The following is a 27,686-nucleotide window of genomic DNA, read 5'->3' as shown; positions in this document are numbered from 1 at the left end:
GTCATGTGTTGGTAGTGTTTCTGCTTGATAAATGTCTGCTGGAGTAGTGCTGTCATCCATGTCATGTGTTGGTAGTGTTTCTGCTTGATAAATGTCTGCTGGAGTAGTGCTGTCATCCATGTCATGTGTTGGTAGTGTTTGTGCTTGATAAATGTCTGCTGGAGTAGTGATGTCATCCATGTCATGTGTTGGTAACATTTCTGCTTGATAAATATCTGCTGGAGTAGTGCTGTCATCCATGTCATGTGTTGGTAGTGTTTCTGCTTGATAAATATCTGCTGGAGTAGTGCTGTCATCCATGTCATGTGTTGGTAGTGTTTCTGCTTGATAAATATCTGCTGGAGTAGTGCTGTCATCCATGTCATGTGTTGGTAGTGTTTCTGCTTGATAAATGTCTGCTGGAGTAGTGCTGTCATCCATGTCATGTGTTGGTAGTGTTTCTGCTTGATAAATGTCTGCTGGAGTAGTGCTCTCATCCATGTCATGTGTTGGTAGTGTTTCTGCTTGATAAATGTCTGCTGGAGTAGTGCTGTCATCCATGTCATGTGTTGGTAGTGTTTCTGCTTGATAAATATCTGCTGGAGTAGTGCTGTCATCCATGTCATGTGTTGGTAGTGTTTCTGCTTCATAAATGTCTGCTGGAGAAGTACTGTCTTCCTTGACATATGTAGGAAGTGAGTCTGCGTCATAAATATCTGCTGGAATAGTGCTGTCTTCCATGACAATTTGTGTTGGTAGTGTTTCTGCTTGATAAATGTCTGCTGGAGTAGTGCTCTCTTCCATCACAGGTTGTGTTGGTAGCGTTTCTGCTTGATAAATGTCTGCTGGAGTAGTGATGTCATCCATGTCATGTGTTGGTAGTATTTCTGCTTGAGAAATGTCTGCTGGAGTTGTGCTCTCTTCCATCAAAGGTTGAGTTGGTAGCGTTTCTGCTTGATAAATGTCTGCTGGAGTAGTGATGTCATCCATGTCATGTGTTGGTAGTATTTCTGCTTGAGAAATGTCTGCTGGAGTTGTGCTCTCTTCCATCAAAGGTTGAGTTGGTAGCATTTCTGCTTGATAAATGTCTGCTGGAGTAGTGCTGTCATCCATGTCATGTGTTGGTAGTGTTTCTGCTTGATAAATGTCTGCTGGAGTAGTGATGTCATCCATGTCATGTGTTGGTAGTATTTCTGCTTGAGAAATGTCTGCTGGAGTTGTGCTCTCTTCCATCAAAGGTTGAGTTGGTAGCGTTTCTGCTTGATAAATGTCTGCTGGAATAGTGCTGTCATCCATGTCATGTGTTGGTAGTGTTTCTGCTTGATAAATGTCTGCTGGAGTAGTGATGTCATCCATGTCATGTGTTGGTAGTGTTTCTGCTTGATAAATGTCTGCTGGAGTAGTGATGTCATCCATGTCATGTGTTGGTAGTATTTCTGCTTGATAAATGTCTGCTGGAGTAGTGCTGCCTTCCATGACATGCATTGGCAGTGTTTCTGCTGGATAAATGTCTGCTGGAGAAGTACTGTCTTCCATGACATATGTTGGAAGTGAGTCTGCATCATAAATGTCTGCTGGAATAGTGCTGTCTTCCATGACAATTTGTGTTGGTAGTGTTTCTGCTTGATAAATGTCTGCTGGAGTAGTGCTGTCTTCCATGACTTGTGTTCTTAGTGTTTCTGCTTGATAAATGTCTGCTGGAGTTGTGCTGCCTTCCATGACATGTGTTGGTAGTGTTTCTGCTTGATAAATGTCTGCTGGAGTAGTGCTGTCTTCCATGACATGTGTTGGTAGTGTTTCTGCTTGATAAATGTCTGCTGGAGTAGTGCTGTCTTCCATGTCATGTGTTGGTAGTGTTTCTGCTTGATAAATGTCTGCTGGAGTAGTGCTGTCATCCATGTCATGTGTTGGTAGTGTTTGTGCTTGATAAATGTCTGCTGGAGTAGTGCTCTCTTCCATGACATGTGTTGGTAGTGTTTCTGCTTGATAAATGTCTGCTGGAGTAGTGCTGTCTTCCATGTCATGTGTTGGTAGTGTTTCTGCTTGATAAATGTCTGCTGGAGTAGTGCTGTCTTCCATGACATGCATTGGCAGTGTTTCTGCTGGATAAATGTCTGCTGGAGTAGTGCTGTCTTCCATGTGTTTGGTAGTGTGCTTGAGTGTTTCTGCTGGAAATGTCTGCTGAGTAAAGTAGTGCTGTCTGGAGTATAAATATCTGCTGGAGTAGTGCTGTCTTCCATGACATGTGTTGGTAGTGTTTGTGCTTGATAAATGTCTGCTGGAGTAGTGCTGTCGTCCATGTCATGTGTTGGTAGTGTTTCTGCTTGATAAATGTCTGCTGGAGTAGTGCTGTCATCCATGTCATGTGTTGGTAGTATTTCTGCTTGATAAATATCTGCTGGATGCTGTCTTCCATGTCATGTGTTGGTAGTCTGCTTGATAAATGTCTGCTGGAGTAGTGCTGTCATCCATGTCATGTGTTGGCAGTGTTTTGATAGTATTTCTGCTTGAGAAATGTCTGCTGCTTGATAAATATCTGCAGGAGTAGTGCTGTCATCCATGTCATGTGTTGGCAGTGTTTCTGCTTGATAAATATCTGCTGGAGTAGTGCTGTCATCCATGTCATGTGTTGGTAGTGTTTCTGCTTGATAAATATCTGCTGGAGTAGTGCTGTCATCCATGTCATGTGTTGGTAGTGTTTCTGCTTGATAAATGTCTGCTGGAGTAGTGCTGTCATCCATGTCATGTGTTGGTAGTGTTTCTGCTTGATAAATGTCTGCTTGAGTAGTGCTCTCTTCCATCATAGGTTGTGTTGGTAGTGTTTCTGCTTGATAAATGTCTGCTGGAGTAGTGATGTCATCCATGTCATGTGTTGGTAGTATTTCTGCTTGAGAAATGTCTGCTGGAGTTGTGCTCTCTTCCATCAAAGGTTGAGTTGGTAGCGTTTCTGCTTGATAAATGTCTGCTGGAGTAGTGATGTCATCCATGTCATGTGTTGGTAGTATTTCTGCTTGAGAAATGTCTGCTGGAGTTGTGCTCTCTTCCATCAAAGGTTGAGTTGGTAGCGTTTCTGCTTGATAAATGTCTGCTGGAGTAGTGCTGTCATCCATGTCATGTGTTGGTAGTGTTTCTGCTTGATAAATGTCTGCTGGAGTAGTGCTGTCATCCATGTCATGTGTTGGTAGTGTTTCTGCTTGATAAATGTCTGCTGGAGTAGTGCTGTCATCCATGTAATGTGTTGGTAGTGTTTCTACTTGATAAATATCTGCTGGAGTAGTGCTGTCATCCATGTCATGTGTTGGTAGTGTTTCTGCTTGATAAATGTCTGCTGGAGTAGTGCTGCCTTCCATGACATGCATTGGCAGTGTTTCTGCTGGATAAATGTCTGCTGGAGAAGTACTGTCTTCCATGACATATGTTGGAAGTGAGTCTGCATCATAAATGTCTGCTGGAATAGTGCTGTCTTCCATGACAATTTGTGTTGGTAGTGATTCTGCTTGATAAATGTCTGCTGGGGAAATGGTGTCTTCCATGACATTGTTGTTCTGCTAGTGTTTCTGCATTGATGAAATGTCTGCTGGAGTAGTGCTGTCTTCCATGACATGTGTTGGTAGTGTTTCTGCTTGATAAATGTCTGCTGGAGTAGTGCTGTCTTCCATGACATGTGTTGGTAGTGTTTCTGCTTGATAAATGTCTGCTGGAGTAGTGCTGTCTTCCATGTCATGTGTTGGTAGAGTTTCTGCTTGATAAATGTCTGCTGGAGTAGTGCTGTCATCCATGTCATGTGTTGGTAGTGTTTGTGCTTGATAAATGTCTGCTGGAGTAGTGATGTAATCCATGTCATGTGTTGGTAGTATTTCTGCTTGAGAGATGTCTGCTGGAGTTGTGCTCTCTTCCATCAAAGGTTGAGTTGGTAGCGTTTCTGCATGATAAATGTCTGCTGGAGTAGAGCTGTCATCCATATCATGTGTTGGTAGTGTTTGTGCTTGATAAATGTCTGCTGGAGTAGTGCTGTCATCCATGTCATGTGTTGGTAGTGTTTCTGCTTGATAAATGTCTGCTGGAGTAGTGCTGTCATCCATGTCATGCGTTGGTAGTGTTTCTGCTTGATAAATGTCTGCTGGAGTAGTGCTGTCATCCATGTCATGTGTTGGTAGTGTTTCTGCTTGATAAATGTCTGCTGGAGTAGTGCTGTCATCCATGTCATGTGTTGGTAGTGTTTCTGCTTGATAAATGTCTGCTGGAGTAGTGCTGTCATCCATGTCATGTGTTGGTAGTGTTTCTGCTTGATAAATGTCTGCTGGAGTAGTGCTGTCATCCATGTCATGTGTTGGTAGTGTTACTGCTTGATAAATGTCTGCTGGAGTAGTGCTGTCATCAATGTCATGTGTTGGTAGTGTTTCTGCTTGATAAATGTCTGCTGGAGTAGTGCTGTCATCCATGTCATGTGTTGGTAGTGTTTCTGCTTGATAAATATCTGCAGGAGTAGTGCTGTCATCCATGTCATGTGTTGGTAGTGTTTCTGCTTGATAAATATCTGCTGGAGTAGTGCTGTCATCCATGTCATGTGTTGGTAGTGTTTCTGCTTGATAAATATCTGCTGGAGTAGTGCTGTCATCCATGTCATGTGTTGGTAGTGTTTCTGCTTGATAAATGTCTGCTGGAGTAGTGCTGTCATCCATGTCATGTGTTGGTAGTGTTTCTGCTTGATAAATATCTGCTGGAGTAGTGCTGTCATCCATGTCATGTGTTGGTAGTGTTTCTGCTTGATAAATGTCTGCTGGAGTAGTGCTGTCATCCATGTCATGTGTTGGTAGTGTTTCTGCTTGATAAATGTCTGCTGGAGTAGTGCTGTCATCCATGTCATGTGTTGGTAGTGTTTCTGCTGGATAAATGTATGCTGAAGTAGTGCTGCCTTCCATGACATGCATTGGCAGTGTTTCTGCTGGATAAATGTCTGCTGGAGAAGTACTGTCTTCCATGACATATGTTGGAAGTGAGTCTGCATCATAAATGTCTGCTGAAATAGTGCTGTCTTCCATGACAATTTGTGTTGGTAGTGTTTCTGCTTGATAAATGTCTGCTGGAGTAGTGCTGTCATCCATTTCATGTGTTGGTAGTGTTTCTGCTTGATAAATGTCTGCTGGAGTAGTGCTGTCATCCATGTCATGTGTTGGTAGAGTTTCTGCTTGATTAGTGTCTGCTGGAGTTGTGCTGCCTTCCATGACATGTGTTGGTAGTGTTTCTGCTTGATAAATGTCTGCTGGAGTTGTGCTGCCTTCCATGACATGTGTTGGTAGTGTTTCTGCTTGATAAATGTCTGCTGGAGTAGTGCTGTCTTCCATGACATGTGTTGGTAGTGTTTCTGGTTGATAAATGTCTGCTGGAGTAGTGCTGTCTTCTATGTCATGTGTTGGTAGAGTTTCTGCTTGATAAATGTCTGCTGGAGTAGTGCTGTCATCCATGTCATGTGTTGGTAGTGTTTGTGCTTGATAAATGTCTGCTGGAGTAGTGCTCTCGTCCATGTCATGTGTTGGTAGTATTTCTGCTTGATAAATGTCTGCTGGAGTAGTGCTCTCATCCATGTCATGTGTTGGTAGTGTTTCTGCTTGATAAATGTCTGCAGGAGTAGTGCTGTCTTCCATGTCATGTGTTGGTAGTGTTTCTGCTTGATAAATGTCTGCTGGAGTAGTGCTGTCATCCATGTCATGTGTTGGCAGTGTTTCTGCTTGATAAATATCTGCTGGAGTAGTGCTGTCATCCATGTCATGTGTTGGTAGTGTTTCTGCTTGATAAATATCTGCTGGAGTAGTGCTGTCATCCATGTCATGTGTTGGTAGTGTTTCTGCTTGATAAATATCTGCTGGAGTAGTGCTGTCATCCATGTCATGTGTTGGTAGTGTTTCTGCTTGATAAATATCTGCTGGAGTAGTGCTGTCATCCATGTCATGTGTTGGTAGTGTTTCTGCTTGATAAATGTCTGCTGGAGTTGTGCTGTCATCCATGTCATGTGTTGGTAGTGTTTCTGCTTGATAAATATCTGCTGGAGTAGTGCTGTCATCCATGTCATGTGTTGGTAGTGTTTCTGCTTGATAAATATCTGCTAGAGTAGTGCTGTCATCCATGTCATGTGTTGGCAGTGTTTCTGCTTCATAAATCTCTGCTGGATAAGTACTGTCTTCCTTGACATATGTTGGAAGTGAGTCTGTGTCATAAATGTCTGCTGGAATAGTGCTGTCTTCCATGACAATTTGTGTTGGTAGTGTTTCTGCTTGATAAATGTCTGCTGGAGTAGTGCTGTATTCCATGACATGTGTTGGTAGTGTTTCTGCTTGATAAATGTCTGCTGGAGTAGTGCTGTCTTCCATGACATGTGTTGGTAGTGTTTCTGCTTGATAAATGTCTGCTGGAGTAGTGCTGTCTTCCATGTCATGTGTTGGTAGAGTTTCTGCTTGATAAATGTCTGCTGGAGTAGTGCTCTCTTCCATCACAGGTTGTGTTGGTAGTGTTTCTGCTTGATAAATGTCTGCTGGAGTAGTGCTGTCATCCATGTCATGAGTTGGTAGTGTTTGTGCTTGATAAATGTCTGCTGGAGTAGTGCTGTCATCCATGTCATGTGTTGGTAGTGTTTCTGCTTCATAAATGTCTGCTGGAGAAGTGCTGTCTTCCATGACATATGTTGGAAGTGAGTCTGCGTCATAAATGTCTGCTGGAATAGTGCTGTCTTCCATGACAATTTGTGTTTGTAGTGTTTCTGCTTGATAAATGTCTGCTGGAGTAGTGATGTCATCCATGTCATGAGTTGGTAGTATTTCTGCTTGAGAAATGTCTGCTGGAGTTGTGCTCTCTTCCATCAAAGGTTGAGTTGGTAGCGTTTCTGCATGATAAATGTCTGCTGGAGTAGAGCTGTCATCCATGTCATGTGTTGGTAGTGTTTCTGCTTGATAAATGTCTGCTGGAGTAGTGCTGTCATCCATGTCATGTGTTGGCAGTGTTTCTGCTTGATAAATATCTGCTGGAGTAGTGCTGTCATCCATGTCATGTGTTGGTAGTGTTTCTGCTTGATAAATATCTGCTGGAGTAGTGCTGTCATCCATGTCATGTGTTGGTAGTGTTTCTGCTTGATAAATATCTGCTGGAGTAGTGCTGTCATCCATGTCATGTGTTGGTAGTGTTTCTGCTTGATAAATATCTGCTGGAGTAGTGCTGTCATCCATGTCATGTGTTGGTAGTGTTTCTGCTTGATAAATATCTGCTAGAGTAGTGCTGTCATCCATGTCATGTGTTGGCAGTGTTTCTGCTTCATAAATCTCTGCTGGATAAGTACTGTCTTCCTTGACATATGTTGGAAGTGAGTCTGCGTCATAAATGTCTGCTGGAATAGTGCTGTCTTCCATGACAATTTGTGTTGGTAGTGTTTCTGCTTGATAAATGTCTGCTGGAGTAGTGCTGTATTCCATGACATGTGTTGGTAGTGTTTCTGCTTGATAAATGTCTGCTGGAGTGGTGCTGTCTTCCATGACATGTGTTGGTAGTGTTTCTGCTTGATAAATGTCTGCTGGAGTAGTGCTGTCTTCCATGTCATGTGTTGGTAGAGTTTCTGCTTGATAAATGTCTGCTGGAGTAGTGCTGTCATCCATGTCATGTGTTGGTAGTGTTTGTGCTTGATAAATGTCTGCTGGAGTAGTGCTGTCATCCATGTCATGCGTTGGTAGTGTTTCTGCTTGATAAATGTCTGCTGGAGTAGTGCTGTCATCCATGTCATGTGTTGGTAGTGTTTGTGCTTGATAAATGTCTGCTGGAGTAGTGCTGTCATCCATGTCATGCGTTGGTAGTGTTTCTGCTTGATAAATGTCTGCTGGAGTAGTGCTGTCATCCATGTCATGCGTTGGTAGTGTTTCAGCTTGATAAATGTCTGCTGGAGTAGTGCTGTCATCCATGTCATGTGTTGGTAGTGTTTCTGCTTCATAAATGTCTGCTGGAGAAGTACTGTGTTCCTTGACATATGTTGGAAGTGAGTCTGCGTCATAAATGTCTGCTGGAATAGTGCTGTCTTCCATGACAATTTGTGTTTGTAGTGTTTCTGCTTGATAAATGTCTGCTGGAGTAGTGATGTCATCCATGTCATGTGTTGGTAGTATTTCTGCTTGAGAAATGTCTGCTGGAGTTGTGCTCTCTTCCATCAAAGGTTGAGTTGGTAGCGTTTCTGCTTGATAAATGTCTGCTGGAGTAGTGCTGTCATCCATGTCATGTGTTGGTAGTGTTTCTGCTTGATAAATGTCTGCTGGAGTGGTGATGTCATCCATGTCATGTGTTGGTAGTGTTTCTGCTTGATAAATGTCTGCTGGAGTAGTGCTGTCTTCCATGACATATGTTGGAAGTGAGTCTGCGTCATAAATGTCTGCTGGAATAGTGCTGTCTTCCATGACAATTTGTGTTGGTAGTGTTTCTGCTTGATAAATGTCTGCTGGAGTAGTGATGTCATCCATGTCATGAGTTGGTAGTATTTCTGCTTGAGAAATGTCTGCTGGAGTTGTGCTCTCTTCCATCAAAGGTTGAGTTGGTAGCGTTTCTTCTTGATAAATGTCTGCTGGAGTAGTGCTGTCATCCATGTCATGTGTTGGTAGTGTTTCTGCTTGATAAATGTCTGCTGGAGTAGTGATGTCATCCATGTCATGTGTTGGTAGTATTTCTGCTTGAGAAATGTCTGCTGGAGTTGTGCTCTCTTCCATCAAAGGTTGAGTTGGTAGCGTTTCTGCTTGATAAATGTCTGCTGGAGTAGTGCTGTCATCCATGTCATGTGTTGGTAGTGTTTCTGCTTGATAAATGTCTGCTGGAGTAGTGCTGTCTTCCATGACATGTGTTGGTAGTGTTTGTGCTTGATAAATGTCTGCTGGAGTAGTGCTGTCACCCATGTAATGTATTGGTAACCTTTCTGCTTGATAAATATCTGCTGGAGTAGTGCTGTCTTCCATGTCATGTGTTGGTAGAGTTTCTGCTTGATAAATGTCTGCTGGAGTAGTGCTGTCATCCATGTCATGTGTTGGTAGTGTTTCTGCTTGATAAATGTCTGCTGGAGTTGTGCTGCCTTCCATGACATGTGTTGGTAGTGTTTCTGCTTGATAAATGTCTGCTGGAGTAGTGCTGTCTTCCATGTCATGTGTTGGTAGAGTTTCTGCTTGATAAATGTCTGCTGTAGTAGTGCTGTCATCCATGTCATGTGTTGGTATTGTTTGTGCTTGATAAATGTCTGCTGGAGTAGTGCTGTCATCCATGTCATGTGTTGGTAGTGTTTGTGCTTGATAAATATCTGCTGGAGTAGTGCTGTCATCCATGTCATGTGTTGGTAGTGTTTCTGCTTGATAAATGTCTGCTGGAGTAGTGATGTCATCCATGTCATGTATTGGTAGTATTTCTGCTTGAGAAATGTCTGCTGGAGTTGTGCTCTCTTCCATCAAAGGTTGAGTTGGTAGCGTTTCTGCATGATAAATGTCTGCTGGAGTAGAGCTGTCATCCATGTCATGTGTTGGTAGTGTTTCTGCTTGATAAATATCTGCAGGAGTAGTGCTGTCATCCATGTCATGTGTTGGTAGTGTTTCTGCTTGATAAATGTCTGCTGGAGTAGTGTTGTCAACCATGTAATGTGTTGGTAGTGTTTCTGCTTGATAAATATCTGCTGGAGTAGTGCTGTCATCCATGTCATGTGTTAGTAGTGTTTCTGCTTGATAAATATCTGCTGGAGTAGTGCTGTCATCCATGTCATGTGTTGGTAGTGTTTCTGCTTGATAAATATCTGCTGGAGTAGTGCTGTCAACCATGTCATGTGTTGGTAGTGTTTCTGCTTGATAAATGTCTGCTGGAGTAGTGTTGTCATCCATGTAATGTGTTGGTAGTGTTTCTGCTTGATAAATATCTGCTGGAGTAGTGCTGTCATCCATGTCATGTGCTGGTAGTGTTTCTGCTTCATAAATGTCTGCTGGAGAAGTACTGTCTTCCTTGACATATGTTGGAAGTGAGTCTGCGTCATAAATGTCTGCTGGAATAGTGCTGTCTTCCATGACAATTTGTGTTGGTAGTGTTTCTGCTTGATAAATGTCTGCTGGAGTAGTGCTCTCTTCCATCACAGGTTGTGTTGGTATTGTTTCTGCTTGATAAATGTCTGCTGGAGTAGTGATGTCATCCATGTCATGTGTTGGTAGTATTTCTGCTTGAGAAATGTCTGCTGGAGTTGTGCTCTCTTCCATCAAAGGTTGAGTTGGTAGCGTTTCTGCTTGATAAATGTCTGCTGGAATAGTGATGTCATCCATGTCATGTGTTGGTAGTATTTCTGCTTGAGAAATGTCTGCTGGAGTTGTGCTCTCTTCCATCAAAGGTTGAGTTGGTAGCGTTTCTGCTTGATAAATGTCTGCTGGAGTAGTGCTGTCATCCATGTCATGTGTTGTTAGTGTTTCTGCTTGATAAATATCTGCTGGAGTAGTGCTGTCATCCATGTCATGTGTTGGTAGTGTTTCTGCTTGATAAATATCTGCAGGAGTAGTGCTGTCATCCAAGTCATGTGTTGGTAGTGTTTCTGCTTGATAAATGTCTGCTGGAGTAATGCTGTCATCCATGTCATGTGTTGGTAGTGTTTCTGCTTGATAAATATCTGCAGGAGTAGTGCTGTCATCCATGACATGTGTTGGTAGTGTTTCTGCTTGATAAATGTCTGCTGAAGTAGTGCTGTCATCCATGTCATGTGTTGGTAGTGTTTCTGCTTGATAAATGTCTGCTGGAGTAGTGCTGTTATCCATGTAATGTGTTGGTAGTGTTTCTGCTTGATAAATATCTGCTGGAGTAGTGCTGTCATCCATGTCATGTGTTGGTAGTGTTTCTGCTTGATAAATGTCTGCTGGAGTAGTGCTGTCATCCATGTCATGTGTTGGTAGTGTTTCTGCTTGATAAATATCTGCTGGAGTAGTGCTGTCATCCATGTCATGTGTTGGTAGTGTTTCTGCTTGATAAATGTCTGCTGGAGTAGTGATGTCATCCATGTCATGTGTTGGTCGTATTTCTGCTTGAGAAATGTCTGCTGGAGTTGTGCTCTCTTCCATCAAAGGTTGAGTTGGTAGCGTTTCTGCTTGATAAATGTCTGCTGGAATAGTGCTGTCATCCATGTCATGTGTTGGTAGTGTTTCTGCTTGATATATGTCTGCTGGAGTAGTGATGTCATCCGTGTCATGTGTTGGTAGTATTTCTGCTTGATAAATGTCTGCTGGAGAAGTGCTGCCTTCCATGACATGCATTGGCAGTGTTTCTGCTGGATAAATGTCTGCTGGAGAAGTACTGTCTTCCATGACATATGTTGGAAGTGAGTCTGCATCATAAATGTCTGCTGGAATAGTGCTGTCTTCCATGACAATTTGTGTTGTTAGTGTGTCTGCATGATAAATGTCTGCTGGAGTAGTGCTGTCATCCATGTCATGTGTTGGTAGTGTTTCTGCTTGATAAATATCTGCAGGAGTAGTGATGTCATCCATGTCATGTGTTGGTAGTGTTTCTGCTTGATAAATGTCTGCTGGAGTAGTGCTGTCATCCATGTCATGTGTTGGAAGTGTTTCTGCTTGATAAATGTCTGCTGGAGTAGTGCTGTCATCCATGTCATGTGTTGGTAGTGTTTCTGATTGATAAATATCTGCTGGAGTAGTGCTGTCATCCATGTCATGTGTTGGTAGTGTTTCTGCTTGATAAATATCTGCTGGAGTAGTGCTGTCATCCATGTCATGTGTTGGTAGTGTTTCTGCTTGATAAATATCTGCTAGAGTAGTGCTGTCATCCATGTCATGTGTTGGCAGTGTTTCTGCTTCATAAATCTCTGCTGGATAAGTACTGTCTTCCTTGACATATGTTGGAAGTGAGTCTGCGTCATAAATGTCTGCTGGAATAGTGCTGTCTTCCATGACAATTTGTGTTGGTAGTGTTTCTGCTTGATAAATGTCTGCTGGAGTAGTGCTGTCTTCCATGACATGTGTTGGTAGTGTTTCTGCTTGATAAATGTCTGCTGGAGTAGTGCTGTCTTCCATGACATGTGTTGGTAGTGTTTCTGCTTGATAAATGTCTGCTGGAGTAGTGCTGTCTTCCATGTCATGTGTTGGTAGAGTTTCTGCTTGATAAATGTCTGCTGGAGAAGTGCTGTCATCCATGTCATGTGTTGGTAGTGTTTGTGCTTGATAAATGTCTGCTGGAGTAGTGCTGTCATCCATGTCATGTGTTGGTAGTGTTTGTGCTTGATAAATGTCTGCTGGAGTAGTGCTGTCATCCATGTCATGTGTTGGTAGTGTTTCTGCTTCATAAATGTCTGCTGGAGAAGTACTGTCTTCCATGACAATTTGTATTGGAGTAGTGCTCTCTTCCATCACAGGTTGTGTTGGTAGTGTTTCTGCTTGATAAATGTCTGCTGGAGTAGTGATGTCATCCATGTCATGTGTTGGTAGTATTTCTGCTTGAGAAATGTCTGCTGGAGTTGTGCTCTCTTCCATCAAAGGTTGAGTTGGTAGCGTTTCTGCTTGATAAATGTCTGCTGGAGTAGTGCTGTCATCCATGTCATGTGTTGGTAGTGTTTCTGCTTGATAAATGTCTGCTGGAGTAGTGATGTCATCCATGTCATGTGTTGGTAGTATTTCTGCTTGAGAAATGTCTGCTGGAGTTGTGCTCTCTTCCATCAAAGGTTGAGTTGGTAGCGTTTCTGCTTGACAAATGTCTGCTGGAGAAGAGCTGTCATCCATGTCATGTGTTGGTAGTGTTTCTGCTTGATAAATGTCTGCTGGAGTAGTGCTGTCGTCCATGTCATGTGTTGGTAGTGTTTCTGCTTGATAAATGTCTGCTGGAGTAGTGCTGTCTTCCATGTCATGTGTTGGTAGTGTTTCTGCTTCATAAATGTCTGCTGGAGTAGTGCTGTCATCCATGTCATGTGTTGGTAGTGTTTCTGCTTGATAAATATCTGCTGGAGTAGTGCTGTCATCCATGTCATGTGTTGGTAGTGTTTCTGCTTCATAAATGTCTGCTGGAGAAGTACTGTCTTCCTTGACATATGTTGGAAGTGAGTCTGCGTCATAAATGTCTGCTGGAATAATGCTGTCTTCCATGACAATTTGTGTTGGTAGTGTTTCTGCTTGATAAATGTCTGCTGGAGTAGTGCTCTCTTCCATCACAGGTTGTGTTGGTAGTGTTTCTGCTTGATAAATGTCTGCTGGAGTAGTGATGTCATCCATGTCATGTGTTGGTAGTATTTCTGCTTGATAAATGTCTGCTGGAGTAGTGCTGTCTTCTATGACATGTGTTGGTAGTGTTTCTGCTTGATAAATGTCTGCTGGGGAAATGGTGTCTTCCATGGCATACTGTATTGGTCGTGTTTCTGCTTGATAAATGTCTGCTGGAGTAGTGCTGTCTTCCATGACATGTGTTGGTAGTGTTTCTGGTTGATAAATGTCTGCTGGAGTAGTGCTGTCTTCCATGACATGTGTTGGTAGTGTTTCTGGTTGATAAATGTCTGCTGGAGTAGTGCTGTCATCCATGACATGTGTTGGTAGTGTTTCTGGTTGATAAATGTCTGCTGGAGTAGTGCTGTCTTCCATGACATGTGTTGGTAGTGTTTCTGCTTGATAAATGTCTGCTGGAGTAGTGCTGTCTTCCATGACATGCATTGGCAGTGTTTCTGCTGGATAAATGTCTGCTGGAGTAGTGCTGTCTTCCATGACATGCATTGGCAGTGTTTCTGCTGGATAAATGTCTGCTGGAGTAGTGCTGTCTTCCATGACTTGTGTTCTTAGTGTTTCTGCTTGATAAATGTCTGCTGGAGTAGTGCTGCCTTCCATGACATGCATTGGCAGTGTTTCTGCTGGATAAATGTCTGCTGGAGTAGTGCTGTCTTCCATGACTTGTGTTCTTAGTGTTTCTGCTTGATAAATGTCTGCTGGAGTTGTGCTGCCTTCCATGACATGTGTTGGTAGTGTTTCTGCTTGATAAATGTCTGCTGGAGTAGTGCTGTCTTCCATGACATGCATTGGCAGTGTTTCTGCTGGATAAATGTCTGCTGGAGTAGTGCTGTCTTCCATGACTTGTGTTCTTAGTGTTTCTGCTTGATAAATGTCTGCTGGAGTAGTGCTGCCTTCCATGACATGCATTGGCAGTGTTTCTGCTGGATAAATGTCTGCTGGAGTAGTGCTGTCTTCCATGACTTGTGTTCTTAGTGTTTCTGCTTGATAAATGTCTGCCGGAGTTGTGCTGCCTTCCATGACATGTGTTGGTAGTGTTTCTGCTTGATAAATGTCTGCTGGAGTAGTGCTGTCATCCATGTCATGTGTTGGTAGTGTTTCTGCTTCATAAATCTCTGCTGGATAAGTACTGTCTTCCTTGACATACGTTGGAAGTGAGTCTGCGTCATAAATGTCTGCTGGAATAGTGCTGTCTTCCATGACAATTTGTGTTGGTAGTGTTTCTGCTTGATAAATGTCTGCTGGGGAAATGGTGTCTTCCATGACATGTGTTGGTAGTGTTTCTGCTTGATAAATGTCTGCTGGAGTAGTGCTGTCTTCCATGTCATGTGTTGGTAGAGTTTCTGCTTGATAAATGTCTGCTGAAGTAGTGCTCTCTTCCATCACAGGTTGTGTTGGTAGTGTTTCTGCTTGATAAATGTCTGCTGGAGTAGTGCTGTCATCCATGTCATGTGTTGGTAGTGTTTGTGCTTGATAAATGTCTGCTGGAGTAGTGCTGTCATCCATGTCATGTGTTGGCAGTGTTTCTGCTTCATAAATGTCTGCTGGAGAAGTACTGTGTTCCTTGACATATGTTGGAAGTGAGTCTGTGTCATAAATGTCTGCTGGAATAGTGCTGTCTTCCATGACAATTTGTGTTGGTAGTGTTTCTGCTTGATAAATGTCTGCTGGAGTAGTGATGTCATCCATGTCATGTGTTGATAGTATTTCTGCTTGAGAAATGTCTGCTGGAGTTGTGCTCTCTTTCATCAAAGGTTGAGTTGGTTGCGTTTCTGCTTGATAAATGTCTGCTGGAGTAGTGCTGTCATCCATGTCATGTGTTGGTAGTGTTTCTGCTTGATAAATGTCTGCTGGAGTAGTGATGTCATCCATGTCATGTGTTGGTAGTATTTCTGCTTGAGAAATGTCTGCTGGAGTTGTGCTCTCTTCCATCAAAGGTTGAGTTGGTAGCGTTTCTGCTTGATAAATGTCTGCTGGAGTAGTGCTGTCATCCATGTCATGTGTTGGTAGTGTTTCTGCTTGATAAATGTCTGCTGGAGTGGTGATGTCATCCATGTCATGTGTTGGTAGTGTTTCTGCTTGATAAATGTCTGCTGGAGTAGTGATGTCATCCATGTCATGTGTTGGTAGTATTTCTGCTTGATAAATGTCTGCTGGAGAAGTACTGTCTTCCATGACATATGTTGGAAGTGAGTCTGCGTCATAAATGTCTGCTGGAATAGTGCTGTCTTCCATGACAATTTGTGTTGGTAGTGTTTCTGCTTGATAAATGTCTGCTGGAGTAGAGCTGTCATCCATGTCATGTGTTGGTAGTGTTTCTGCATGATAAATGTCTGCTGGAGTAGTGCTGTCATCCATGTAATGTGTTGGTAGTGTTTCTGCTTGATAAATGTCTGCTGGAGTAGTGCTCTCTTCCATCACAGGTTGTGTTGGTAGTGTTTCTGCTTGATAAATATCTGCTGGAGTAGTGATGTCATCCATGTCATGTGTTGGTAGTATTTCTGCTTGAGAAATGTCTGCTGGAGTTGTGCTCTCTTCCATCAAAGGTTGAGTTGGTAGCGTTTCTGCTTGATAAATGTCTGCTGGAGTAGTGATGTCATCCATGTCATGTGTTGGTAGTATTTCTGCTTGAGAAATGTCTGCTGGAGTTGTGCTGTCTTCCATCAAAGGTTGAGTTGGTAGCGTTTCTGCTTGATAAATGTCTGCTGGAGTAGTGATGTCATCCATGTCATGTGTTGGTAGTATTTCTGCTTGAGAAATGTCTGCTGGAGTTGTGCTCTCTTCCATCAAAGGTTGAGTTGGTAGCGTTTCTGCTTGATAAATGTCTGCTGGAATAGTGCTGTCATCCATGTCATGTGTTGGTAGTGTTTCTGCTTGATAAATATCTGCTGGAGTAGTGATGTCATCCATGTCATGTGTTGGTAGTGTTTCTGCTTGATAAATGTCTGCTGGAGTAGTGATGTCATCCATGTCATGTGTTGGTAGTATTTCTGCTTGATAAATGTCTGCTGGAGTAGTGCTGCCTTCCATGACATGCATTGGCAGTGTTTCTGCTGGATAAATGTCTGCTGGAGAAGTACTGTCTTCCATGACATACGTTGGAAGTGAGTCTGCATCATAAATGTCTGCTGGAATAGTGCTGTCTTCCATGACAATTTGTGTTGGTAGTGTTTCTGCTTGATAAATGTCTGCTGGAGTAGTGCTGTCTTCCATGACATGTGTTGGTAGTGTTTCTGCTTGATAAATGTCTGCTGGAGTAGTGCTGTCTTCCATGACATGTGTTGGTAGTGTTTCTGCTTGATAAATGTCTGCTGGAGTAGTGCTGTCTTCCATGTCATGTGTTGGCAGAGTTTCTGCTTGATAAATGTCTGCTGGAGTAGTGCTGTCATCCATGTCATGTGTTGGTAGTGTTTCTGCTTGATAAATGTCTGCTGGAGTAGTGATGTCATCCATGTCATGTGTTGGTAGTATTTCTGCTTGAGAAATGTCTGCTGGAGTTGTGCTCTCTTCCATCAAATGTTGAGTTGGTAGCGTTTCTGCTTGATAAATGTCTGCTGGAGTAGAGCTGTCATCCATGTCGTGTGTTGGTAGTGTTTGTGCTTGATAAATGTCTGCTGGAGTAGTGCTGTCACCCATGTAATGTATTGGTAACCTTTCTGCTTGATAAATATCTGCTGGAGTAGTGCTGTCTTCCATGTCATGTGTTGGTAGAGTTTCTGCTTGATAAATGTCTGCTGGAGTAGTGCTGTCATCCATGTCATGTGTTGGTAGTGTTTCTGCTTGATAAATGTCTGCTGGAGTAGTGCTGCCATCCATGACATGTGTTGGTAGTGTTTCTGCTTGATAAATGTCTGCTGGAGTAGTGCTGTCTTCCATGTCATGTGTTGGTAGAGTTTCTGCTTGATAAATGTCTGCTGGAGTAGTGCTGTCATCCATGTCATGTGTTGGTAGTGTTTGTGCTTGATAAATGTCTGCTGGAGTAGTGATGTCATCCATGTCATGTGTTGGTAGTATTTCTGCTTGAGAAATGTCTGCTGGAGTTGTGCTCTCTTCCATCAAAGGTTGAGTTGGTAGCGTTTCTGCATGATAAATGTCTGCTGGAGTAGAGCTGTCATACATGTCATGTGTTGATAGTGTTTGTGCTTGATAAATGTCTGCTGGAGTAGTGCTGTCATCCATGTCATGTGTTGGTAGTGTTTCTGCTTGATAAATGTCTGCTGGAGTAGTGCTGTCATCCATGTCATGTGTTGATAGTGTTTCTGCTTGATAAATGTCTGCTGGAGTAGTGCTCTCATCCATGTCATGTGTTGGTAGTGTTTCTGCTTGATAAATATCTGCAGGAGTAGTGCTGTCATCCATGTCATGTGTTGGTAGTGTTTCTGCTTGATAAATGTCTGCTGGAGTAGTGCTGTCATCCATGTCATGTGTTGGTAGTATTTCTGCTTGATAAATATCTGCAGGAGTAGTGCTGTCATCCATGTCATGTGTTAGTAGTGTTTCTGCTTGATAAATATCTGCTGGAGTAGTGCTGTCATCCATGTCATGTGTTGGTAGTGTTTCTGCTTGATAAATATCTGCTGGAGTAGTGCTGTCATCCATTTCATGTGTTAGTAGTGTTTCTGCTTGATAAATATCTGCTGGAGTAGTGTTGTCATCCATGTAATGTGTTGGTAGTGTTTCTGCTTGATATATATCTGCTGGAGTAGTGCTGTCATCCATGTCATGTGTTGGTAGTGTTTCTGCTTCATAAATGTCTGCTGAAGAAGTACTGTCTTCCTTGACATATGTTGGAAATGAGTCTGCGTCATAAATGTCTGCTGGAATAGTGCTGTCTTCCATGACAATTTGTGTTGGTAGTGTTTCTGCTTGATAAATGTCTGCTGGAGTAGTGCTGTCTTCCATCACAGGTTGTGTTGGTAGTGTTTCTGCTTGATAAATGTCTGCTGGAGTAGTGATGTCATCCGTGTCATGTGTTGGTAGTATTTCTGCTTGAGAAATGTCTGCTGGAGTTGTGCTCTCTTCCATCAAAGGTTGAGTTGGTAGCGTTTCTGCTTGATAAATGTCTGCTGGAATAGTGATGTCATCCATGTCATGTGTTGGTAGTATTTCTGCTTGAGAAATGTCTGCTGTAGTTGTGCTCTCTTCCATCAAAGGTTGAGTTGGTAGCGTTTCTGCTTGATAAATGTCTGCTGGAGTAGTGCTGTCATCCATGTCATGTGTTGTTAGTGTTTCTGCTTGATAAATGTCTGCTGGAGTAGTGCTGTCATCCATGTAATGTGTTGGTAGTGTTTCTGCTTGATAAATATCTGCAGGAGTAGTGCTGTCATCCATGTCATGTGTTGGTAGTGTTTCTGCTTGATAAATGTCTGCTGGAGTAGTGCTGTCATCCATGTCATGTGTTGGTAGTGTTTCTGCTTGATAAATGTCTGCTGGAGTAGTGCTGTCATCCATGTAATGTGTTGGTAGTGTTTCTGCTTCATAAATATCTGCTGGAGTAGTGCTGTCATCCATGTCATGTGTTGGTAGTGTTTCTGCTTGATAAATGTCTGCTGGAGTAGTGCTGTCATCCATGTCATGTGTTGGTAGTGTTTCTGCTTGATAAATATCTGCTGGAGTAGTGCTGTCATCCATGTCATGTGTTGGTAGTGTTTCTGCTTGATAAATGTCTGCTGGAGTAGTGATGTCATCCATGTCATGTGTTGGTAGTGTTTCTGCTTGATAAATGTCTGCTGGAATAGTGCTGTCATCCATGTCATGTGTTGGTAGTGTTTCTGCTTGATAAATGTCTGCTGGAATAGTGCTGTCATCCATGTCATGTGTTGGTAGTGTTTCTGCTTGATAAATGTCTGCTGGAGTAGTGATGTCATCCATATCATGTGTTGGTAGTGTTTCTGCTTGATAAATGTCTGCTGGAATAGTGCTGTCTTCCATGACAATTTGTGTTGTTAGTGTTTCTGCTTGATAAATGTCTGCTGGAATAGTGCTGTCTTCCATGACAATTTGTGTTGGTAGTGCTTCTGCTTGATAAATGTCTGCTGGAGTAGTGATGTCATCCATGTCATGTGTTGGTAGTATTTCTGCTTGATAAATGTCTGCTGGAGAAGTACTGTGTTCCATGACATATGTTGGAAGTGAGTCTGCGTCATAAATGTCTGCTGGAATAGTGCTGTCTTCCATGACAATTTGTGTTGGTAGTGTTTCTGCTTGATAAATGTCTGCTGGAGTAGTGCTGTCATCCATGTCATGTGTTGGTAGTGTTTCTGCTTGATAAATGTCTGCTGGAGTGGTGATGTCATCCATGTCATGTGTTGGTAGTGTTTCTGCTTGATAAATGTCTGCTGGAGTAGAGCTGTCATCCATGTCATGTGTTGGTAGTATTTCTGCTTGATAAATGTCTGCTGGAGTAGTGATGTCATCCATGTCATGTGTTGGTAGTGTTTGTGCTTGATAAATGTCTGCTGGAGTAGTGCTGTCATCCATGTCATGTGTTGGTAGTGTTTGTGCTTGATAAATGTCTGCTGGAGTAGTGATGTCATCCATGTCATGTGTTAGTAACCTTTCTGCTTGATAAATGTCTGCTGGAGTAGTGCTGTCATCCATGACATGTCTTTGTAGTGTTTCTGCTTGATAAATATCTGCAGGAGTAGTGCTGTCATCCATGTCATGTGTTGGTAGTGTTTCTGCTTCATAAATGTCTGCTGGTGAAGTACTGTCTTCCTTGACATATGCTGGAAGTGAGTCTGCGTCATAAATGTCTGCTGGAATAGTGCTGTCTTCCATGACAATTTGTGTTGGTAGTGTTTCTGCTTGATAAATGTCTGCTGGAGTAGTGCTGTCATCCATGTCATGTGTTGGTAGTGTTTCTGCTTGATAAATGTCTGCTGGAGTAGTGCTGTCATCCATGTTATGTGTTGGTAGTTTTTCTGCTTGATAAATGTCTGCTGGAGTAGTGCTGTCATCCATGTCATGTGTTGGTAGTATTTCTGCTTGATAAATGTCTGCTGAAGTAGTGCTGTCATCCATGTCATGTGTTGGTAGTGTTTGTGCTTGATAAATGTCTGCTGGAGTAGTGATGTCATCCATGTCATGTGTTAGTAACCTTTCTGCTTGATAAATGTCTGCTGGAGTAGTGCTGTCATCCATGTCATGTGTTGGTAGTATTTCTGCTTGATAAATGTCTGCTGAAGTAGTGCTGTCATCCATGTCATGTGTTGGTAGTGTTTCTGCTTGATAAATATCTGCAGGAGTAGTGCTGTCATCCATGTCATGTGTTGGTAGTGTTTCTGCTTGATAAATGTCTGCTGGAGTAGTGCTGTCATCCATGTCATGTGTTGGTAGTGTTTCTGCTTGATAAATGTCTGCTGGAGTAGTGCTGTCATCCATGTCATGTGTTGGTAGTGTTTCTGCTTCATAAATGTCTGCTGGTGAAGTACTGTCTTCCTTGACATATGCTGGAAGTGAGTCTGCGTCATAAATGTCTGCTGGAATAGTGCTGTCTTCCATGACAATTTGTGTTGGTAGTGTTTCTGCTTGATAAATGTCTGCTGGAGTAGTGCTCTCTTCCATCACAGGTTGTGTTGGTAGTGTTTCTGCTTGATAAATGTCTGCTGGAGTAGTGATGTCATCCATGTCATGTGTTGGTAGTATTTCTGCTTGAGAAATGTCTGCTGGAGTTGTGCTCTCTTCCATCAAAGGTTGAGTTGGTAGCGTTTCTGCTTGATAAATGTCTGCTGGAGTAGTGATGTTATCCATGTCATGTGTTGGTAGTATTTCTGCTTGAGAAGTGTCTGCTGGAGTTGTGGTCTCTTTCATCAAAGGTTGAGTTGGTAGCGTTTCTGCTTGATAAATGTCTGCTGGAGTAGTGCTGTCATCCATGTCATGTGTTGGTAGTGTTTGTGCTTGATAAATGTCTGCTGGAGTAGTGATGTCATCCATGTTATGTGTTGGTAGTATTTCTGCTTGAGAAATGTCTGCTGGAGTTGTGCTCTCTTCCATCAAAGGTTGAGTTGGTAGCGTTTCTGCTTGATAAATGTCTGCTGGAGTAGTGCTGTCATCCATGTCATGTGTTGGTAGTTTTTCTGCTTTATAAGTGTCTGCTGGAGTAGTGCTGCTTTGGATGATGTATGTTGCTTCCGTATCTGCTTCATAAATGTCTGCTGAATCAGTGCTGTCTGCCTTGACATGTTGTGTTGGAAGTGTTTCTGCTGGATAAATGTCTGCTGGAGTAGTGCTGCTTTGCATGATGTATGTTGTTTGTGTATCTGCTTGATAAATGTCTGCTGAAGCAGTGCTGTCTGCCTTGACATGTGATGACAGTGTTTCTGCTTGATAATTGTCTGCTGGAATAGTTATGTCTTCCATGCCTTGTGTTTGTAGTGTTTCTGCTTGATAAATGTCTGCTGGAGTAGTGCTGCTTTCCATGACATGTGTTCGTAGTGTTTCTGCTTGATAAATGTCTGCTGGAGTAGTGCTGCTTTCCATGACATGTGTTCGTAGTGTTTCTGCTTGATAATTGTCTGCTGGAATAGTGCTGTCTTCCATGACATGTGTAGGTAGTGTTTCTGCTTGATAAATGTCTGCTGGAGTAGTGCTGCCTTCCATGTCTTGTGTTTGTAGTGTTTCTGCTTGATTAATGTCTGCTGGAGTAGTGCTGTCTTCCTTGACTTGTGTATGTAGTGTTTCTGCTTGATAAATGTCTGCTGGAGTAGTGCTGCTTTCCATGACTTGTGTATGTAGTGTTTCTGCTTGATAAATGTCTGCTAGAGTAGTGCTGCCTTTCACGACATGTGTTGGTAGTGTTTTTGGTTGATAAATGTCTGCTGGAGTAGTGCTCTCTTCCATGACATGTATTTTTAGTGTTTCTGCTTCATAAATGTCTGCTGGAGTTTTTCTGTCTTTCATTACATGTGGTATTCGTATTGTGTCTGCTGGAGTAGTGCTGCTCTGAACTGCGTGTGGTGTTGGCTCTGTTTTTGCTTTATAACTGTCTGTTTCACTAGTGCTGACAGTATCACCTATTGGTAAATTTTCTGCTTGGTAAGTGTCTGCTGGAGTAGTGCTGCTGCTCTCTACATCATATAATGTTGGGGTGTCTGCCACCGAGTCACGACCTTCCACAATACAGTTACCTGTCTGATTATCCTCAATATCAGCAGCAGAGTTGTGCAGCACTGCAGCAGACAGTGCTTCACCTCTAACCTCTAACTCACACCCTAGATTACCGAAAGATTGGTCATGCAGTAACCAACTGTCAGCCACTGTAAGTGTGGCTTGAGAGAATCTTACAGCTAAAATGCTGACCTGATGTCCTGAAGTTACATCTGATGTTAGAGATGTCACTGCTGCTGAAGTTACATCTGATGTTAGAGATGTCACTGCTGCTGAAGTCGCATCTTCTGGTATTAGAGACGTCACTGCTACTGAAGTCACATCTGGTATTAGAGATGTCACTGCTACTGAAGTCACATCTGGTATTAGAGATGTCACTGCTACTGAAGTCACATCTTCTGGTAGTGATGCCACTGAAGTCACATCTTTTATTGACGTCACTGCTACTGAAGTCACATCTGGTATTAGAGACGTCACTGCTACTGAAGTCACATCTGGTATTAGAGATGTCACTGCTACTGAAGTCACATCTGGTATTAGAGATGTCACTGCTACTGAAGTCACATCTTCTGGTAGTGATGTCACTGCTGAAGTCACATCTTTTGACATCACTGCTCCTGAAGTTACATCTGATGTTAGAGATGTCACTTCTGCTGAAGTCGCATCTTCTGGTATTTGAGACGTCACTGCTACTGAAGTCACATCTGGTATTAGAGATGTCACTGCTACTGAAGTCACATCTGGTATTAGAGACGTCACTGCTTCTGAAGTCACATCTTCTGGTAGTGATGCCACTGAAGTCACATCTTTTATTGACGTCACTGCTCCTGAAGTCACACCTGGTATTAGAGACGTCACTACTACTGAAGTCACATCTTCTGGTAGTGATGTTACTGCTGAAGTTACATCTTTTATTGATGTCACTGCTCCTGAAGTCACATCTGGTATTAGAGACGTCACTGCTACTGAAGTCACATCTTCTGGTATTAGAGACGTCACTGCTACTGAAGTCACATCTTCTGGTATTTGAGACGTCAGTGCTTTTGAAGTCACATCTGGTACTAGAGACGTCACTGCTTCCGAAGTAACTTCTGGTATTAGTGATGTCACTGCTACTGAAGTCACATCTGCTATTAGTGACGTCACTGCTTCTGAAGTCACGTCAGGTATTAGTGACGTCACTGCTACTGAATTCACATGTGGTATTAGTGACGTCACTGCTTCTGAAGTCACAGCTTCTGTTATTAGAGACGTTGCTCCTGAAGTCATGACATCTTCTGGTATTAGAGACGTCACTGCTTCTGAGGTCACGTCTGGTATTAGTAACGTCACTGCGTCTGAAGTCATATCTTCTGTTATTAGAGACGTCGCTGCTTCTGAAGTCACATTTGGCATTAGTGACGTCACTGATTCTGAAGTCACGTCTCTTATTGGTGACATCACTGCTACTGAAGTCACATCTGACATTAGTGATGTCACTGCTACTGAAGTCACATCTTCTGGTATTAGTGACGTCACTGCTTCTGAAGTCACATCTGGTATTGGTGACGTCACTGCTACTGAAGTCACATCTCGTATTAGTGATACCACTGTTTCTGTAGTCACGTCTGATGTGGCTGAAGTCACATTTTGTACTGCCGACGTCACTGTTTCTAAAGTCACATCGGGTGTTAGTGACATCACCGATACTAAAGTCACATCTTCCGGTATTAGTGACATCACTGCTTCTGAAGTCACATCTTCCATTAGTGACGTTACTGCTGAAGTCACATATGGCACTTGTGACATCACCGCTTCTGTCACGCCTGATATTAGAGACATCACTGCTTCTGAAGTCACATCTTCAGGTATTAGTGACGTCACTGCTGAAAAATCCTCTGGCGCTGGTGACGTCACTTTTGCTGAATTCAAATCTTCTGGTATGAGAGATGTCACTGCTTCTGAAATCACATCTTCTGGTATTACTGACGTCATTGCTACTGAGGTCACATCTGGTATTAGTGACGTCACTGCTACTGAAGTCACATCTTGTGGTATTAGAGATGTCACTGTTGAAGTCACATCTAGTGGTATTAATGACGTCACTGCTAAAGTCGCATCTGGTATTAGCGACGTCACTGCTGAAGACTCTAGCTCTGAAAGGCTGACATCTGCATCCTTATGTCTTATTGAAATGTCTGCTTGGTGTCTGCTGTCAGCCATTGTGCTGTCAGGTGCTGCTGGAGTGTGTTGCTGTGTGTTGTGTGGCAGTGTTTCTGTCTGTGGTGTTTCTCTGAGAATGCTGTCAGCCTGTGTGTGAGTGCTGTCAGCCTGTGTGTGTATGCTGTCAGCCTCCTCTGTGTGCATACCGTCAGTGTGTGTGTGTACAGTGACAGCCTGTGAGTCTATAGTGTCAGCCTGTGTATGGATACTGTCCGCCTTATCTGTCTGACTGTCAACCTCATCCACTGTCATCTTAGTTGCTGATGTTGCTGCAGTACCGTCAGCACTTGGGATCACAACGTCAGCACTGATAGACCTGCTGACTTCCACAGCAGAAGTCACCAACAGTGCAGGAATCACTGTATCAAGTACAGTGTTCTCAGTAGATTGGATTACAGTGTACTGTGGCGGCCCTGTCAGTGTACTGCTGCCTTCCACCACTGCAGTTTGCTGTGAAATGCGAACCAGCCTACTCTTAGGCCTATAAGTTATACCAGTGTCCTCTAATATGGTACAGGCTTCTCTCTGAGTGAGAAATATTGGAGCGATTGAAGTCTGTGGGCTGTGTTGGTCCAGCATCTCTGTGGAGTCGACTTTCTCAGTAAGAACCACAGATGAAAGAGGACCACCTCTCTCAGAAATGGTGCTTCCCACAGCAGTGCTGAGAGAGGTGCTTCCCACAGCAGTGCTGAGAGAGGTGCTTCCCACAGCAGTGCTGAGAGAGGTGCTTCCCACAGCAGTGCTGAGAGAGGTGCTTCCCACAGCAGTGCTGAGAGAGGTGCTTCCCACAGCAGTGCTGAGAGAGGTGCTTCCCACAGCAGTGCTGAGAGAGGTGCTTCCCACAGCAGTGCTGAGAGAGGTGCTTCCCACAGCAGTGCTGAGAGAGGTGCTTCCCACAGCAGTGCTGAGAGAGGTGCTTCCCACAGCAGTGCTGAGAGAGGTGCTTCCCACAGCAGTGCTGAGAGAGGTGCTTCCCACAGCAGTGCTGAGAGAGGTGCTTCCCACAGCAGTGCTGAGAGAGGTGCTTCCCACAGCAGTGCTGAGAGAGGTGCTTCCCACAGCAGTGCTGAGAGAGGTGCTTCCCACAGCAGAGGTCTGTGGTGGAGATGACCCTAAGTACTGATTATCACTGACCTTGTCTACAGAATCCTCTGGTTTTACAGCAGTTACTGACTGTAAGTCACTGTCCAAAGGAGTTACTGACTGTAAGTCACTGTCCAAAGGAGTTACTGACTGTAAGTCACTGTACAAAGGAGTTACTGACTGTAAGTCACTGTCCAAAGGAGTTACTGACTGTAAGTCACTGTCCAAAGGAGTTACTGACTGTAAGTCACTGTACAAAGGAGTTACTGACTGTAAGTCACTGTCCAAAGGAGTTACTGACTGTAAGTCACTGTCCAAAGGAGTTACTGACTGTAAGTCACTGTCAAAAGGAGTTACTGACTGTAAGTCACTGTCCTCTACAGCAGTTACTGACTGAAAGACACTGTCCTTCAGAGCAGTTACTGACTGTGAGACAGTGTCTTCCACAGCAGTTACTGACTGTAATACACTGTCCACAGCAGCTGCTGACAGTAAGACACTGTCCTCTACAGCAGTTACTGACTGTAAGACACTGTCCTCTACAGCAGTTACTGACTGTAAGACACTGTCCTCCACAGCAGTTACTGACTGTAAGACACTGTCCTCCACAACAGTTACTGACTGTAAGACACTGTCCACATCATTTACTGACTGTAAGACACTGTCCACATCAGTTACTGACTGTAAGACACTGTCCACATCAGTTACTGACTGTAAGACACTGTCCACATCAGTTACTGACTGTAAGACACTGTCCTCTACAGCAGTTACTGACTGTAAGACACTGTCCTCTACAGCAGTTACTGACTGTAAGACACTGTCCTCCACAGCAGTTACTGACTGTAAGACACTGTCCACAACAGTTACTGACTGTAAGACACTGTCCTCTACAGCAGTTACTGACTGTAAGACACTGTCCTCCACATCAGTTACTGACTGTAAGACACTGTCCTCCACATCAGTTACTGACTGTAAGACACTGTCCACATCAGTTACTGACTGTAAGACACTGTCCTCCACATCAGTTACTGACTGTAAGACATTGTCCTTCACAACAGTTACTGACTGTAAGACACTGTCCTTCACAACAGTTACTGACTGTAAGACACTGTCCTTCACATCAGTTACTGACTGTAAGACACTGTCCTCCACAGAACTTACTGACTGTAAGACACTGTCCACAGCAGTTACTGACTGTAAGACACTGTCCTCCACAACAGTTACTGACTGTAAGACACTGTCCTCCACAACAGTTACTGACTGTAAGACACTGTCCTCCACAACAGTTACTGACTGTAAGACACTGTCCTCCACATCAGTTACTGACTGTAAGACACTGTCCTCCACATCAGTTACTGACTGTAAGACACTGTCCTCCACAACAGTTACTGACTGTAAGACACTGTCCACAGCAGTTACTGACTGTAAGACACTGTCTTCCACAGCAGTTACTGACTGTAAGACACTGTCTTCCACAGCAGTTACTGACTGTAAGACACTGTCCTCCACAGCAGTTACTGACTGTAAGACACTGTCCACAGCAGTTACTGACTGTAAGACACTGTCCACAGCAGTTACTGACTGTAAGACACTGTCCACAGCAGTTACTGACAGTAAGACACTGTCCACAGCAGTTACTGACTGTAAGACACTGTCCACAGCAGTTACTGACTGTAAGTCACTGTCTTCCACAACAGTTACTGACTGTAAGTCACTGTCCAGAGCAGTTTCTGACTGTAAGTCAATGTCCACAACAGTTACTGACTGTAAGTCACTGTCCACAGCAGTTACTGACTGTAAGACACTGTCCTCCACAGCAGTTACTGACTGTAAGTCACTGTCCACAGCAGTTACTGACTGTAAGACACTGTCCACAGCAGCTACTGGTTGTAAGACACTGTCCACAACAGTTACTGACTGTAAGACACTGTCTTCCACAACAGTTACTGACTGTAAGACACTGTCCTCCACAACAGTTACTGACTGTAAGACACTGTCCTCCACAACAGTTACTGACTGTAAGACACTGTCCTCCACATCAGTTACTGACTGTAAGACACTGTC

General features: G+C 43.2%; 1 protein-coding gene across 1 annotated transcript in view; it reads right to left on the bottom strand.

The window, feature by feature from the left end:
- LOC128704740 (mucin-3B) overlaps window positions 1-27,686 on the bottom strand; it is a 270,077-nt gene that overhangs the window by 29,245 nt on the left and 213,146 nt on the right. Inside the window, exons 18-19 of the mRNA XM_070079522.1 lie at window positions 3,541-26,763; window positions 651-1,264 (exon numbers count right to left, since the gene is read on the bottom strand). Coding sequence (XP_069935623.1) covers window positions 651-1,264; window positions 3,541-26,763 — 23,837 coding nt within the window. The remainder of the gene's footprint in view (window positions 1-650; window positions 1,265-3,540; window positions 26,764-27,686) is intronic.

Source organism: Cherax quadricarinatus, chromosome 99 (genome assembly GCF_038502225.1).
Source record: "Cherax quadricarinatus isolate ZL_2023a chromosome 99, ASM3850222v1, whole genome shotgun sequence".
Classification (NCBI taxonomy): domain Eukaryota; kingdom Metazoa; phylum Arthropoda; class Malacostraca; order Decapoda; family Parastacidae; genus Cherax; species Cherax quadricarinatus.
The sequence above is the reverse complement of the archived record's forward strand: the minus strand, read 5'-3'. Positions and strand labels throughout refer to the sequence as shown.